Source organism: Chelonia mydas, chromosome 18 (genome assembly GCF_015237465.2).
Source record: "Chelonia mydas isolate rCheMyd1 chromosome 18, rCheMyd1.pri.v2, whole genome shotgun sequence".
Classification (NCBI taxonomy): domain Eukaryota; kingdom Metazoa; phylum Chordata; order Testudines; family Cheloniidae; genus Chelonia; species Chelonia mydas.
The window spans coordinates 18079759-18094190 of record NC_051258.2 but is presented as its reverse complement, the minus strand read 5'-3'; the positions used below and the strand labels follow the sequence as shown (position 1 = coordinate 18094190).

At 40.2% G+C, this 14432-nt stretch overlaps 1 protein-coding gene across 3 annotated transcripts; it reads right to left on the bottom strand.

Annotated features, from left to right (window-relative positions):
- Window positions 1-1313: 1313 nt before the first annotated feature.
- RER1 (retention in endoplasmic reticulum sorting receptor 1) lies at window positions 1314-13959 on the bottom strand. 3 transcript variants are annotated; one of them, XM_037880998.2, is made up of 7 exons: window positions 13829-13959; window positions 8738-8823; window positions 7607-7711; window positions 4605-4704; window positions 3644-3722; window positions 3400-3535; window positions 1314-2443 (listed from the first exon to the last, which is right to left on the bottom strand). In XM_037880998.2, exons 2-7 carry the CDS (start codon window positions 8816-8818, stop codon window positions 2354-2356), a joined length of 591 nt encoding a protein of 196 aa, XP_037736926.1. In that variant the 5' UTR covers window positions 8819-8823; window positions 13829-13959; the 3' UTR covers window positions 1314-2353. The 3 variants fall into 3 exon arrangements, with proteins under 3 accessions (XP_037736926.1, XP_043387513.1, XP_043387514.1); XM_043531578.1 differs by having other exon boundaries at window positions 13719-13893; XM_043531579.1 differs by lacking the exon at window positions 13829-13959 and adding an exon at window positions 13210-13436.
- Between the last annotated feature and the right edge of the window lie 473 nt (window positions 13960-14432).

The window sequence follows — 14432 nt, the reverse complement described above, 5'->3', positions numbered from 1 at the left end:
TCCCATCTTTCATATCAAAGGCTTTCTAGGGAAACCCCACCTGAACTTAACCGTCAATGCAGCAAAGGGAGAAAGGTGGCCTGAGCCAGGACTCAAGGCATATGCAGCTTTAGAGATCACTGTCAACACATTTAATTACACATAGAAACATGTAGCAAGCTATTGCTGATGGTAGAAGTTGGATAATGCTGCCAAGAAAAAAGGCAGTTGCAATCTGCACTAGAGAGTTATTCTTGTATCTGTCAAGATCTAGGTTTCTTCAGCCAAAATTGATAAAGGCATAGAACTTAACACTGAGAAAACATTTAAAAGTGGTTTAAGAAAATGCCTGCATAAACAGTTTAGAACAGTTCACTCAACCACTGCACAGGTCGTGTGTTTTTGTTTGTTTTGTTATTTTTAAGAAACCATGTTCCAGACTTGTCCATGCCTGGGCTTGGGATACTACTCATTGTTTGAACATGGTTAAAATCTCAGTGCATAGGGGGCAAGCTACTGCTACCTACAACAACAAAGGTATTGATCATGAGCTGCCACTGAGAGAAAACAGCAGCTGAGCAAAGGAACTACATTTCAAATCTGCAATGACAAGTACATTCCTTTTTTACAGTTTTAATAGAGAAGTCTCTAATTCACCTTTAGGGCTTGATGTTGAAAGAGTCAACCAGCCACTTATTTTGTGCCTCCAATAATTCTGTAGGTAAATGAATACAAAGACAATTACTATTTTTACATATCTCCCTGATTTTCAGGCACAATGAGAAGTGAAACTACAAAAGTATGACAGCAAATTGTAAGGCAGTTTCTTAAACTCAGGGCTTTTAGTTTTTCTTGGCAGCAACAGTGTTCATGATTGGCATGTGATAAGGGCTTACGGTTATATAGTATTTTTCATCACATTTGCATGACACTTTAGGTTGAACAAAGTTTACTTTATAAAAAACACTGGTTTCCACAGTGCTAGTTAAAAAACATGGGACATTTTTCAAGATTACAGCAGGCTGAATCTAATTAATGGTGTACAGGGTTTCCTGGTGGCTTTTCATTCTGCACAAGCAAACAACAAGGGTTCCTTTGTACGCGTTCCATAGCAAGAATCGGTTGAAGCTGCTGCTACACTATGTAGAGCATTCAAAGGATTCGTCTCATCCTAGCCCCTGAAATATAATTCAATTGAATGATCTCTTAAGAACTAAGTAAATGTGTTACTTGAATAAAATAAGAGGAAAATGTAAGTGTTGACACCATTTAAAATGGCAGATCTATAAATATTATTAGCCCAATATATTTTATATAAAGATGACTAAAACAAGAAAGGGGGACAACTGTCTTTTAATAAAGTTTGGAATTAAAAAGTCACTTAATAAAATTGTTTGTAGTTGTATCACATCAAAAAGTTTACATGCAGGTCATTTATTTCTATATTTTTCATAGAAAATGAAAAGCTGTTAAAATCCACAACGTTTGTCTGCTATGGCCAGTTTGGGTGTGTTCTCAAGGGGCTGCATGAAGCAAACTTAAGTTAATCAAAAAAACCTTAAGTATCAAAGAAACAAGTCAAAATATTCTCCAACTAATAACAATTAAAATATATATATTTATAAATTCCAGGCCCTCAAAAGAAATCATGATAGTTTAAGAACAAAGTTTTGAGTCATTATGAATGAGCCCAATTTCAGCATCTGCCATGAGATGCAATGGCGAAACTGGCATTAAAACCTAACACAAATGAGTTTCCTTATGAGCTATATTAATCTTTATTTCCCCTCTGCAAAAACCAGAATTTAGGATCTTTTTTTTAAAAAACCCTGTCTACTCTTTACTAACTTGGTTACACTCCAGTGCTACCATGCATGTACCTTGTCGGCTGAAATTCTGCATATATTAAGGCCTATCAGACCTGTGTATGAACTTAGCACACAATTATGAAGCAGACAACAGCATCACGTGTGCCACCTTACTATTTTCCTCCACATATGTGCACAGCACTTCACGGTCATACTGGGCAGGAACACTATGTAAAAAAACCTAATTGTAGCCATTAGCCTCCCCAATGCCACAATGATTGCAGTGGACCTTGAAAGCAACACGATCCCAAATCAGTGGGATACCAAAGATTCTCCAACTTGTTATCAAAGATAAATTAACCCAATGCAATTTGGTTAGAATGCCAGTTTCTTCAAGAAACTGATATTTCAGACAAAAAATAGAAACATCCTCTTAAAATGAAAATTCAACTGCTTTGTCACCACCCTCTTAATTACTTTATATGAAGAAAAAAGGCATTGTTACAATGGCTCAAAACCGTTCTTGTAGTTATATGCAGAGTCAGTCAACAGGCTCAATTCAACTTCTAGCTAGCGAAGGTCTTTCCCATGTCTTCCTTCCCTTTGTATTTCCTCTTGCCGTGTGTGAAGGGTATATACCTGTACTTTACCATATGCTGTAAACAAAGACATCAGTTTAGTTGCTAAACAGAACTGTTTGACAGATCTAATATTTCTATCAAAACAAAATAATATGCAGTTTAAGCCTCAACACACAAAGCTCTTCAGCATAATCACTAATTTACAACTGATAAGATGTACAACGTTTAATTTCAACAACATAAGATGCCATTTTCAGTTACAAGCTACACAAAGGATTTAAATAGCACTATTTTCCTGTATTAATTAGTATATACTATGCTGAACACTTTAAACGGGGTTGTTTGAGAGTTTGTACTTTGAACTTCACAAAAAAAGATACACAGTATAGTATAGTCATGATGGTTAATCAAGGAAGGATTAAGCAGTATAAATGTATTAACATAAATCCCTTAGTCTTCACGTTACAATCATGAACCATGAATCATTCTACCCCAAAATTTAGAATGTGACAGTTTCAAAATCTTTATTTTTAATTTCCATTTACAAGCCAACAAGCTATAGAAAACATATCAAAGCCAACCTGAATTACTTTGCTGTGTTTGTCTTTTTTAAAATGCCAAGTTTTTCACAACACCCATCACCAATTTGAGATCCCAACAGTCAGCTTTGCACATTATACTGCAGAAATGGCATGGATGAATGGTGCACATTATAAACACCAAATTTACTACTTCAGAAGATATTATTCTGATAAATCTGAATCCTTTGAAGAATGAGCGTAAGGGGACTAACAATTTGATATCTCGGTGTCTAAGCTGATTTGATTTTCATGAGTATTGAGCATTTATATTTCCGATTACAGTTTGTGCTGAAGAATGCCTAAGGTTAGGTACTTAAGTTTAAAAATGTTGGCCATGCTATATATACAGATAAACATCCACAGTGCTCATTTGGCTGGCAACATGGAAAGACACTCTTAAGCAGTGATATTTTATCTTCAGAAAGATTCAATCCAGTATTAGCACATTACCTTGATTTGTCTCTTCATAGTGATACAGAATAGCATAATGAAGTACATCACAAGGATTGGCCAGAATACCGGAACGTTGAAAGCCTCAAAGAATGTACATACCATTGCAACAAGGATGCCTTTTGTAGCAGAATGCCTTAAAAATAAATTACATAATTAATCCCTTCCACACAGTGGAAGTGATTTGACACATTCATGTAAATGCTTTTTATTTTTAAGAGAACGGGCACATGTATCTGCTCACCAGAATTTAAACTCTGGCAGCCTTCTAATGAAGGGTCGAAATTCCTCATTTTGTTTTGTGGGTAATGAAGGACCATCATCTGGATAAAAAAAGCAAATCAATCTTTTAAGGTAAATCATCCCTTAATTGAGTCTAGTAACGATTCTGTTCTTTCCTACTGTCACTATTATATACAAAGCCTATCTCCAGAACAGAATAGTTCCTTGCAAGAGCTCAAGTTTCCTATTTGGGTAAAATTGATCACAGAAGGGCGAGTTGCTATGCTTGATCAAATAATATTTGTTTTGAGAGTGTTTTATATATATATATATATATATATATATATATATATATATATATATATATATATATATATATGCGCGCAGTGTGGGGCACAGGGATGTGCTGGCCGCTGTTTCCCGCAGCTCCCATTGGCCAGGAACAGTGAACCGTGGCCACTGGGAACTGCGGGCAGCTGTGCAAATGTAAACAAACTGTCTGGCAGCCCACTAGCAGATTACCCAGATGGGCCACAGGTTGCTCACCACTCTACTATACACTGAAATGTAAGTACAATATTTATATTCCAATTGATTTATTTTATAATTATATGGTAAAAATGAGAAATGAAGCAATTTTTCAGTACTAGTGTGTTGTGTCACTTTATATTTTTATGTCTGATTTTGTAAGCAAGCAGTTTTTAATTGAGATGAAACTTGGGAGAAGAGGTATGCCAGACAAATCAGACTCCTGAAAGGGGTATAGTAGTAGGAAGGCCCTGATTCGAGACCCTTCCTGCACTGTTAATTTTTAAATAATTATTACAGCACAGCTTTTAAACTCAAACTCTGTTCTCACTATTGAGAATTTTCTACTCTTCTCTGAAGACGTTTGTTCACGTGAAGATAGATGAAACTGGTTAAGTGATTTGGAAAACAGTTTATGTTCAAAATTATAGTAATGGGAGTAATGTCCACTATACCTGAGTCTTCCATTAGAGAGGGATCTACCTTTGGCGACAAGAAAGCTATGAAGAGATTTAGGTGGTAGATTCCCAAGGCATATGTCACAATGTACCAACCCTAGGAAAGAACAAAACAAAAAAAGACTGAAAACTTCACAGTAAACAGCTTCAAATACTTGTTTATCAAGACCAGCACAAATTGTTTAACCTGTTTTTGGTTTCTTCCCCTAATTACTTTTTTATTTGCAAGTAACAAGATTTCTGGACTCAGTTTTAAAACAGTTGACATACAATGGGTGAAAGACACTCCACTTGCATGAAACCCAAATATTTAAGATTTGTGTAAATAGGTAAAAAACCACCCATGCTGTTCTGATCCAATTTGGCAATTGGTTGGTTCCTATAACTCAACTTCCCTTTTTGTCCAGTATTTCTTACTATAACAGAGTAAGCTAAAACTTTATTATGGAATGTTTCTAGCTACTTTAACTTACAGCTACAAAAAAATGACTAAATGAATTAAAGGGCATGCAAGCAAAGCTGGAAAAATAGGAAAGTTTAGTTAGGCTTGAAATTTAGTTTAGATTTTGTAAATTAAGCGTTTTATAAAAGAGTAACAACAGTAAAGATTTTATTATGTTATTTAATTGAAAGATGATGCTTAGGATGTAGGGAGTAGTGAGACTTTCCCCAGCGACGAGAAAGATTCAAAACACAACAGCATTCGCTAGAAGCTAGTAAGCAAAACACCACATTCAGTTTCTTTGTCCAAGCTCAGAGAAGCACAAAAAGGACACAACCACAATAATGATAAGATTTTTGTAGTCCTTGCAGGTTTAAGGATCTATGGTGTTTAGTAATAGAAAATGATATCTGCCACTTTAAAAATAATTATTTTTTAAGCCAACTGTGTCCCTTTAAGTAAAATCTAATTTTTGATAAGATGCAAGCATAATGCATTTTGTCTAAGGAGAGGAATATTGAGTAATACATCATTAAAATAAGGATGTAAGGAAGTTACAATATAGCAGGGATCTGCTCCAGCAGCTTAAACCAGAGAGGGCAATTTGATAAGAAAATAAGATAAGTAAAATAAAGTCCCTTAAATGTTGTTGTTATAAGATCAAATACAATTGTCCCTAGACTTCTATTTTAGGGTTCATCCAAAGTGTGTTAGTAAAACAGCTACTCACAGCAAATAGACTGTTGTTCCCAGTGTAGTTTAACAAGTCTCTGACAGGACAGTTATTTCTAGATATAGTTGACAGTTTGTAATGACAACACATTAGAGAGGCAAGGTGGGTGAGGTAATATCAAATCAACTTCTGTTGGCGAGAGACAAGCTTTCAAGCCACACAGAAATCAAGAATTATGTGTGGTGCCAAAGCTTGTCTCTCTCACCAACAGAAATTGGTCCGATAAAGATAGTGCCTCACCCACCTTGTCTCTCTAATATCCTGGAACTGACATGGCTACAACTACATTGCATACAACACTGTTAAAGACATTGAAGGATTACATCACAATGCATGGATATCAGAGTGTATCTTTCAACTGAAGAAGTCACGGCTGAATAACCTGTCCTCCTTTGAGGGGAAAAAAAAAAAAAAAAAAAAAAAATAAAGCTCTTAACATACAGATAACATTGCCACAACTCTTGGTTCATTCTCCTCCAACTTTTCCAAAGGCAGCAATACCAGAATAAATTGTATTGTATTCTTTAGATAGGCACCTGAATATATTAGCCTTTGAATGATTCTCAGTTTACATTGTATATAACTTTGTAGAGTGCTGGGCACTATCAGCTCCTGTTGACTTCTATGTGAGTCGAGGGCACTGGTGCAGATCATCTCCTATGAGATACTTAGTGCCTCCAATTCCTACAAAACTCAGTAAGAGTTTAGGACATTCCATTTCAAATATTTCCCGGACTGGGCCCTAGGAGAGGAATATTAACGCATATGGGCTATATAGCTAATAGCAGCCAAATTTTACATATGAAAACCAAGATTGGATCATCTGACAGTTCTTTCAGGAAGGAAAGTACCCAAAGAAAGTTCACATAAAAATTCAAGTGCTCCAGCAGTTATGATGCTGTTAATCAATTTCAGAGCCTCCTGCAATTACTTTTGGTATTATTTTCAGGCTTAGAGGTTTCAATCTTTAGAAGGCCACGCACTCAAATCGGACATTGCTGAAGTTATCAGAAGTATGTTACTCTTTGAATATCACTGAGCAACGAAAAAATAATTGCACGCTTGCTTTGGGCAGCTTTGGGCATACTGGTTCTAAAGGGCTTAACTGAATTTTGGATTGGCATGAAATAGAGAAAACAGGTTAGTGGAGATGGAGTCTGCTGCTTGCCAGTGATGGTAAAATAGCGGTAATGCAGAAATTCTTCATAGGTTCGGTGCTAGGAGAGAAATGCTGGAACTTGAATGAGATGCAAAGGTTGAAATAGGAAGCTAAAACATGAACGACAGAGTTTTAAGAGGTTTATTATGCAATTTCATTAGAACGTGACAGTGGCGCTTCCCATCTTCTCCTGCTACAAAACAAAACAACCAGCCTTAACCATCCCTTTTAAGATTGCGTTTCAGCCTAAAGTTTATTAATATGATATAGCAGCTCAAATTACTATTGCTATTAATTGGAGGAAAAAACAAGGCACTTTCACTTCACACAAGGATACCAAAGCTTGTGATTATTTTTCCTGGGAAAAAGACGAGTAGCCAAAAAAAGACAGGCATACGTACTTGACTATTACTCCTTCATGACACTGAAAGTAGCTGGTTTAGGAATCTGTTTATTCTACCAAACTTTTTTCCATCTTGAAGTTATTATTTCATTCCATGTCTATGCATGTAAACTTAAAATATTCTTACTTTGACCCATATGATCCAATATTTCTTAGCAAGTGTTTTAGTGAAATGGATTAGTCAATCTAATAAAAGAGTATTCCTTTTACAGTTACAATGTTATTCTAAACGTGACAAATGCAATAAATTTAGTTTTCCTACCTGTAGTAGATAAACTCTAATCATGTAGATAAAACTCAGAGCCAGAGTTACAACCCATCGTACTGCTGTATATGGAGTAGATTTGTCTAGCCAGGATTGGTAGATCTAGAATGAAATGTAAAATGTTTTATACACAAACATGGTTTATTTTAGAGTAATTTAAATGACTATCAGAGAGATCACAAGTTTTAAGTGACATTTTTTGGTTAAACATCAGTTTAAAAGATTAAAAACATTTTTAGAACTCAGGTTTACTTAGCATTATTTAGACTGGTTACTTGCTTACATTCTACTCAGGTCACACTTTGCTAACAAATTCCAGTTTCACTTTCATTTCTAGTCACTCAATTTCTGGTTCTTATGCACTAGTATGCTGGCTGTCAGTTTAAAGTTGTAACTAGAGAAACTGATTTTTTTTCAGTTTCATAAATAAGTTTCCATTAATTTTGTGTTTAAATCTTCTGTTTACAAAATCAGATTTTGAGCCCGCGCTATCCAGAGGACAAAAAAGATTTTTGTATGGCTATTGGAAAGCTTGTGTTCTAAAAATCATTAGCAATTGTGAGTGTATAACTTTGAACATCGTAAAGGGAGCAAATGTTCAGAAAGTGCTGAACATCTGCAATAAAAGAAAAAAAAAAACAGGCTTCTTTAAGGTGTTCATCCAAAAATATCTGCATCCAAAAATCACGTCACTTTTAAAAATTTGTATACTATGTTGTCTAATCTACATAAGTACTCATGGTTTAGTAAAAACGTAAGTTTTAGCTTTTAATAGCAAACAGTAATGCTTGAATTAATTATGGTTACACGAAGCTTTCTGGGACTGTCTCTTCATTTGAGAGCAACTAGCATGTTGAGGGCATTAAAGCAGTAATAAATATTCATACATACTGTTAAACATTCAAATAGTGATAGAAACATTAATTAAATTATGTATTTGTCATCATGGTTATGAGACCATCCATTTCTAAAAAGCAAACTCATTTTAAGGAAAATGCTTTTTGAAGTACTCAGTAACTTAATTATTCCTTTTACTGAAACTGAAGGCCATGAGTTTAAATAAAAAAAAAAAAACTGTATAAATCCAGTGACACTAGTTCCCAACATGATCTCTCACATAAAACCAACCTGTCCAAGTCTTGTGAAAAATCTAAAGACCACTGAAGGTTTGCCATGAACAGATTCTCCAATACTGTCCCCTTCGGACATTGTTGCTGTGAAAACAAGACATTTATACAGAAAACACATTAAAAATGAGAACTTAATATAGTGAAATTTTAAGATACTTTACATGCATCAGCATTCGGGTGTGTGATTTCACATCTTGCTGATTTGATATCTTGTTTGAAACAAAAAGGTATCTTCTGTGAAACATTTTTAGAGACAGGACATTCATTCATTCTATTTCAGGGGAAGTGTCAAGAAAGGAAAGGGTTAAATATATTTTACAAAGGGAGGGAGAGGATCCAAGACATTTTTAGCAAAAATTACAAACAGTAAGTGAGGCAAGAGATCTAAGTGATAGTCTCACCTTGATATGCCAGAAATCAGAGTAACAATCTGGAAACAATAATCTGGAGATGATGTACTCTGATACTACCCTTCCCCCCCACCTTTAGACTTTAAAAGTAAACTGCAAAACCAAAATTTAAGAAACCTATTTAAGACCCCCCTCCTCCCAGAATTAGTAAGTGACTACATATTTAGATAAATTCAATTCTGGCTTCTGTTCTTTGGGCTCCATCCAAGAGCTGGCATCATAAGCACCTAAACATTTTCCTGCACTGTTTGAAGCATTTGATGTCGTCAGTCATATCTTTGCCAAAATTAACATCTCAGCAACAGTGGAAAAATGATTACCTGTAAGAGTTTATATTGCCTTACTCTCTCTCACATGGTAAGAGACAGGGCCCAAAACTCAGGTGAAAAACATTAATAAATGCAATACTTTTGATTTAGGATTCTCCTCCACTCCTCCAGTTAAAAGCACACAAGCTCTGCAGTTTGCTTTAAGACACAAACAAAATCATATGGAATCTGAGCAGTGGCAGCAGATGTGCCACATCACCAAAGGTAATACCTCACACTACTTCCTGGATTCCCATCTGTGGTCAGGACTATGTTGCTCTATGTGATAATGGGAGCAATTTCAGCTCTATAGTAATTAACATTTAGAGAGCGTTTTTCATCTGAAGATCTTAAAGCAATACAGATGGGTGAAGTATTAGTAAACCACAGAAGATTAAATTGTATTAAATGCTACATTATAGTGACAAATAGATGGAAGGAAGCTCTCAGTCCTAATGACAATCTGGAGATTTATGAAATGTTATAACTCTAAATTTCTCCCTGAGTGCATGGTAAAAATCTGAAAGCTATGTATTATCCCTCTTTTACATGGGAACAATAATCAGTAATGGGAAGGAGTCCCTACCACAAGATCAGAGGTAAGAGGATTGAGAGTGAGAATCCAGAACTTCAGCCCCACCTCGATCCTAGGTATACCAAAGAAAGACTCCTAAAATTTGACGATACAAAAGTGTCCTTTTGATATCCAGGGCCAAAGAGACGAAATACATTTTTCACTTCAGTTAACTCTACAGCGTGGGGAGAGGAAATACCATTATAGAAACTCAAAGATCCAACATGCTTTTATTCATAAGAACTTCCTCTATTACCACTAGCTTATTATTAGTTTTGAAACTTTTTCAAACCTAGTGAATCTAAAGCAGAACCAGAATGGCTACAAAGACGGAAATGTTTCATCATGGAAGAAATGTTTCCTTTCTGTCAATGATACCAATATTCGAGCATCTTTAATGTTCTCACTGTGTGCTTTTACTCAATCATCAATGGGGACTTGGAAAATCAGATCTGCAATAGGATCTAACATCCAAATCCTGCACACAGTTACACACACTAGGGCCATGTCAACACTAACATTTATGTCAGCAAACTTTTATTGCTCAGGTGTGTGAAAAAACACCCCCCGAGCAACATAAGTTTTGTCAGCGTAAGCACACGTGTGCACAGCGCTATGTTGGTGGGAGACGCTCTCACGCTGACATAGCTATTGCCATTCCTTGAGCTGGTTTTATTATGTTCACAGGAGAGCTCTCTCCTGTTGGCATAACACAGCTACATGAGTGCTCTTACAGTAGCACAGCTGTATTGGTACAGCTTTGCCACGGTAAGCTTGTAAGCGTAGACATGGCCTAGTAGTTCCGTTGAAATTATGCATGAAGTTAAAGACACCTAGTTCTTGCAGGACTGGGGCCTTCTTTTGCATTCTGTTCTGCAATATGGGTAGTAAAGAACTTCACATCTGATTAAGTGGTGATGATTATTCAATTTACAAAAACAAAAGTGCTTGGATGAACATCTGATAAAAATGTTTTTATTATTCCCGGGATAGATCTGAATGTCTATAGTGTCACTGAAGTTTTTTAGCACATTCATAGTTTTAAAACCAAATAAGTATATTTTCCTGATTTATGTTGTTATAAACCTCTCTCAATGCATTTTAAATAGCATAGGTTTGAAATATGTAACATAATATTCCTTATATGAATGTTTAATAGTTAAACATACAAGTGGCAATATTTCAAAACTTACAGAACATTAGTGGTTAAAACTACAGTTATCTATTCCTGAGGGCATTGTGCACCTAAAAATTCTGCACATAATATTTTAAAATTCCGCAAATTTTATTTGTCAAATATATGTGGAGGCTCCAACATGGCACTGGGGAGCACAGGCCACTGACAGCACAGAAGTGGGAGATCATTGCGCAGCTCCCCCCCCCCCCCCCCCCCCGGAACACGGACTCAGTGGGGAGGCTGCACCCAACCCTGACATAGCGCAAGGACTTGGCCTGCCCCAGAAACACCCCAGGGGCCTGCCCCTCTATGCCAGGTGCACCAGGTGTGGGCAGGCAGGTTCAGCATGGCAAGAGCCAAGTGTGGAGAAGCTTAGTGTGGGGGGGATCCAGGTGTGGGTTGAGAGGGTTCTGTGTGGGGCAATCTGGGTGCAGGCGGTTCAGCAGGGATCCAGGTGCGAGGGAGATCTGGATGCACAGGGGATTGTTTGGGTGTTCTGGGTGCAATGGTAATGGGACTTGGCAGGGGGGTCCAGGTGAAGGTGCTTGGGGTTCAGCTGGGAGTGGGGAGGAGGCATGGGGGAACAGAGCTCAGTGGGTGAGTCTGGGTGTGGGGGGTCCAGATGCTGGGGGAGTGCAGATCCAGGTGCAGCTGTTTGGGGCTCAGTAGGGTGGGGATCCGGATGGCTCGTTGGGGTGGTCCAGATGCAGGGAGTGGGGCTCATCAGGGGGGTTCTGAGTGCAGAAGGGGTGAGGCTCAGCGGGAGGGTCTGGGTATGAGGGCGTCGGGATGCATGGGGATTGGGCGGATGGGGAAGAAGCTCTCTGTACAGGGATCCCTCCCTCTGCAGCTGAGGAGGGATGGGTGCAGAAAGGGGGGGGGCGGGGGAGTTTGCAGAGCTTCCTGCAGCTGGGGGTGGTCTTACTGGGCCCCAGATGCCGTGCAGGGGAAGAGGAAGTCCCGTCCTCCCCAGCCCAGCCAAGACTGGTGCAGGGTAGGAATCATGAGCCAGGTCTTCCCCAGTCCTGCCCCCTACCCCACAGTGATTTACGTTTCTGCCAGCTGCCCTGGGCACGTGAAATATACTGCTGGGGAGGGCTGGATGACTACTCTTGTGGCTTCCCTTTGCTTCACCGCCAGAAAGTCATTTTTCTGCTAGGAAGCAAAGAAATCTGCGGGGGACATAAATTCTGCATATTTCAGTGGCGCAGATTTCCCCCAGGAGTAAGTATCTCAAGAAGAGTATGTCTTATGAAATTTCCTTTGAAAAGGGTTCACAATTTACAGACCTAAATCACAATTACAGACCTAAAGCATACCTGAGAATTGGAAATAAGGGTTAATTTTGATAACACACCATTATAACAGAGCATTAAATTTCCTCTGTTACTTACAGTGAGATGTTATCAAAATCCAGCACTGTAAATAAATCAGTAGCCAGGGAGTAGACTGAAATTAACCTAATGAACTTAACAGAGTTCGGAGTTTTAAACAAAGTGCTATGCACATGAAATATGGCTCTATAAAACTGCTGTTCTGCCTGAAAAATATATTTATCTTACAAACACATGAGCTAGAAGAAGTTACATTTTCTAGTTTACTAGGCAAGCACTGTCCACCCCTGAATTCTGAAAAAGCAGGGTCTCTTCCTTGATCATTTTATTTTAATTTGTAATGAAGGAGTTTCATTCATCCCTTCCAATAGTATGCACAGTGTAACTAGGTCAGAGAACTCTCTGAACATTATGGAATTTTTCTGACTTTAAAGACAAAACAAGCAACTAAGAAGAACTGAAGAGAAGGATGCAGTTCCCTGTGCTAATAGAAGAGCGTACTTTCGTGAGCAATAGCCTACGATGTTCTATTAGAAGGACCAGTGGCCAGCCAAAGGCACAAGGCAGCCCCGTTGGTCCCAAGTTCTTTAAAGCATTGCAGCTTACTTCTGGTTCCCACAAAGCGCAAGCTTTCCTTTTACAACAGATTCGGTTCCTACCCTCCTACCTCATGCACCTGGCCCTTCACAAATACACTCCCAGCCAAACAGCAGCCGCAGCAGCTCTCGGACACCTCTACCGCCCCACCGTCGTTAAAGAAACGAACGTGCACGGGTGTTCAAGGTTAGTTAAATCTTGACCCTGACTAAAGGAGGCAAGGCAGGAGAGAGGGGAGTCCGCGAAGATCATAAGTAAACAACGTGAACGCTCCTCTGAAGCGGAGGTCAAGGAGAAGGAGGCACCGGACTGGGACCGCCCCTGTGGGCAGCGGGAGAAGAATCACCGACCCGGCTCCAGGGGGCCGCCCGGGTCTGGCCCGGAAAGATCCCGAGACTCCCCCGCCTGGGGCACGGAGCGCCTCACCCAGCCCCCTCCACAGAGCAGCCCTCCCGCCCTCTCCCGTCACACCCCGAGGGCCGCTCCCCCCGCCCAGCCCCCCGGCGCCGCTCCCGACGCGCCGCCTCCCGGCTCTCCCGGCGCCCTGTGCGAGAATCCCCGCCCCGGGGGACACCTCACCATCCCCGGCCCCGCGGCCGCCTTAGGGGGCCCAGGCCGCATCCAGCTACTGCCCTGGGCCCGGCTGGCTCCCGCCTCGGTCCCGAGGGAGGGGGGAATCGGCTACTCACGGGTGCCGGAGCCGCTGCAGCCGGGGCCAGGTCTCTCCTTCCGCCTTCCCCCCCCACCCTCCACCACAGCATCCAATATGGCGGAGGATGAGGCCAAGCCACCTGCTTCCGCTTCCGGGGCGGGGCCGGAGGGTTCACGCCTCCAGAAGCGCCGGGCGCCGGCGAGGGGGCCCCCGTGGGGTTGCTCTCGGGGGCCGGTCCTCAGCGCAGGGGTCGCAGAAGTCGTAGTGCTGGGGGCTGGTACTGGGAGGTGGGATTGCAGGGTGGTTGGTCTGGGGCCGGCGGGGGGGCGCTGGGGTTACAGCCTCTGGTACTGGGGGGCCTAAGCATTGGGCTCTGGGGCTGGGCTGAGCGAGGGCTTGACGGCCCTAGAAGGGGGAGGGGTGCCTGGCGGGGAGGGGGGACTGAACGAGGGTGAGATGGAATTGGCAAGAAGTGGGTTGCGTCTGGAGGGGTCAGTGCCAGCCCCTGTTTCCTGGGAACGTCCCGCAAATGGTCAACGTTCAGGATTTTTTTTAAAAAAAAGGTGATTAAATCCTACGCGCTATGCTATCCACCTTGTGATCTGAGACATGCTATTCATGCCGCTGAGATTCTGGGTAAA